Source organism: Musa acuminata, chromosome BXJ1-7 (assembly GCF_036884655.1).
Source record: "Musa acuminata AAA Group cultivar baxijiao chromosome BXJ1-7, Cavendish_Baxijiao_AAA, whole genome shotgun sequence".
NCBI lineage: Eukaryota > Viridiplantae > Streptophyta > Magnoliopsida > Zingiberales > Musaceae > Musa > Musa acuminata.
This window is the reverse complement of record NC_088333.1, coordinates 38598771-38601339: the sequence shown is the minus strand read 5'-3', so window position 1 is coordinate 38601339 and position 2569 is coordinate 38598771. Positions and strand designations below refer to the sequence as shown.

General features: G+C 41.8%; 1 protein-coding gene across 1 annotated transcript; it reads left to right on the top strand.

The window, feature by feature from the left end:
• The first annotated feature begins 295 nt into the window (after window positions 1-295).
• LOC135680028 (anthranilate O-methyltransferase 2-like) lies at window positions 296-2569 on the top strand. Its single transcript, XM_065194011.1, has 3 exons — window positions 296-912; window positions 1195-1458; window positions 1980-2569. The coding sequence occupies exons 1-3, from the start codon at window positions 520-522 to the stop codon at window positions 2394-2396; spliced, it is 1074 nt and encodes a 357-aa protein (XP_065050083.1). The 5' UTR covers window positions 296-519; the 3' UTR covers window positions 2397-2569.

The window sequence follows — 2569 nt, the reverse complement described above, 5'->3', positions numbered from 1 at the left end:
GGAGATGATGTGTTTCTCTGAAGCTGTCTTGGTGGTACCTCCATGCATTCATTTACTATCGTCCAGCCATGCCACCATCTCCTTTAACGTAGTGCGGACAGTGACATACAAACAACCTTCTTGGTGGTACCTTTGTTCATTCATTTACTATTTTCCATCTCCTTTGACTTTGTTAATATTGTCACAGAAAATGGTGTTATTGCTTTCTATGTATTCTCCGAAGCATGTTACAGTTTCTGCGCAACCACAGTGGTCCTTCTTATAGGCTATTTATACTCATGGTGCTCGGAACTTGGTTTTCAAAGGGAGAGAGAGAGAGAGAGAGATGGGCAAGAGGATAGAAGGAATCCTTCACATGGTCGGAGGAGCTGGGGAAACCAGCTACGCCTCCAATTCTAAGTTTCAGGTAGTGTTGAACACCCCAACTGTTTGCATGAACTTAAACAACTTACACTTGCGTAGGCGTCAGCATATCTGATCACTGGTTTGCTAACTGCGTCCCAGGAGAAGGTACTTCACATGGCGAAGCCAATACTGGAGGAGGCAATAGGAGGGGTTTACATGTCGCTGCTCCCCGAGAGGATGGCGGTGGTCGACTTAGGTTGTTCCTCGGGCCCTAACACTTTGGAGGTGGTCTCCGAGGTGCTCGACGTGATTGGCAAGCTACGGCGGAGCCTGGGACGCCAGGAGATGCCGGAGATCCTGTTCTTCTTGAATGACCTCCCGGGGAATGACTTCAATCACGTCTTCCGGTCTCTGGGAGATTACAAGAGGAAGGTCGAGGAGGAGAAGGGGAATCTGCTGGTGCCATACTACGTCGTGGGAGTTCCAGGCTCCTTCTACGGCAGGCTTTTCCCTTGTCAAAGTGTCCACTTCTTCAACGCTTCCTGTTGTCTCAACTGGCTCTCTCAGGTTGCCTTCCTCTTAATAAATGACAATTGCTACATTATTATTATCTGAATTCTACTTGTTTTTTTAATTTTATTTTATCATTCTTTACTTTTTTAAAGTGGCTATGATTGCTACAGTTAATTGACTACTAATAGCCAAATAAATTCTCTGAAATGCTAACTCACTTCATCAGCATGCATGGTTAACCTCATAAAGAAATGGAAGACTGCTTGAAACATCATACAAAACACATGTTACTTTCGTTTGCTAAGGCAAACTTAATTTTAATTCTGAAAATATCAGGTTCCTGAAGGTGAACAGGGAGTTCTACTCAACAATAAGAACATCTATATTGCAGAGACAAGCCCACTGGAATTTGTGAAAGCATATCAAGACCAACACCAAAGAGACTTTTCAGAGTTCCTTAGGTGCCGTCATGCAGAACTAAGCTACGGAGCAAGAATGGTATTGTCATTTCTAGGAAGGAAAGGGAGTTATCCACCCTCGGGAGATGTGGGATACTTTTACGACCTGTTAGCCGAAGCCCTGAGTGCTTTGGTATCACAGGTATCTTTCTCTTCTTCGTCTTCTTCTTCACGTACTAGTTAATATCCTTCCTAGATTCATGTTTATTGCATGGGCTACTCTACTTTATCTTACAGCAAAGTTGAATATGGTAAAACACAAAAAGGAAAACAAAATAATTAAAAAGATCAAACCAAATGGTTTGATTTCAGGAGAGATGTTTAGATCCATCATCCTCCAATATTACTTGTTAATTACAGATGATAGGATGTGAGGGAGGCGGAGAATTAAATATTTACATCATCACAAGTAGTAGTAGAACGGGGAAGAAAGAGGAAAATAAACAGCATTGCACCCTTTTGTTGGTCATAAAAATTTAGTGGACTTGGATCGATCTGGTCAGAAGCATGGCCATGTCATGCTCTAACAGAAACAAGAAAGAGAACATAGTTGAAGTGTAAAGAAATAAATAGTGAGCAAACACAATCCCAAAGAAATAAATTGGAGGGAATGCACTTTAACCTTTCATACCCTCTTGATGGTTTGGCGACATTATTGTCCAGGGAATCATAGAGGAGGACAAACTGGTGACCTTCAATATGCCGTATTATGCACCTTCCATGGAAGAAGTAAAGGCAGTGATCCATAGGGAAGACCTGTTTGATTTAGAACAAGCACAGATCTTTGAGACTAATTGGGACCCGTTTGATGACTCGGATGATGATTCCGCTGCATTCGACAGTATAGTAAGCGGAAAGAACGTCGCAGGATATGTGAGAGCAGCGTTTCAACCCTTGATTGAAGAGCATTTCGGGGATGCCATACTGGATGAGTTATTCTCTATATATGCAGCCAATGTCTCCAGGCATCTCCTTCAACAGAAAAGTAAGCACTACCTATTTGTCATTTCCTTGAAGAAGAAGAAGAAGAAGAAGAAGAAGAAGAAGGAGGCTGACGGCGATAGTGCTGCGGCTTGGTGAACCTGCAATGCCATGGGAGCAACATTTGTCATTTAATTACTCTTTATCAGCATGTGTTCAACTCTTTCCAATATACGTTATAATTGAGCTCATGCAAATCCATAATATTCTTCGTGAGATAGACTGCATTATTATTATCTGAAAATAAAATCAAATCGTGTGACTATCTTTAA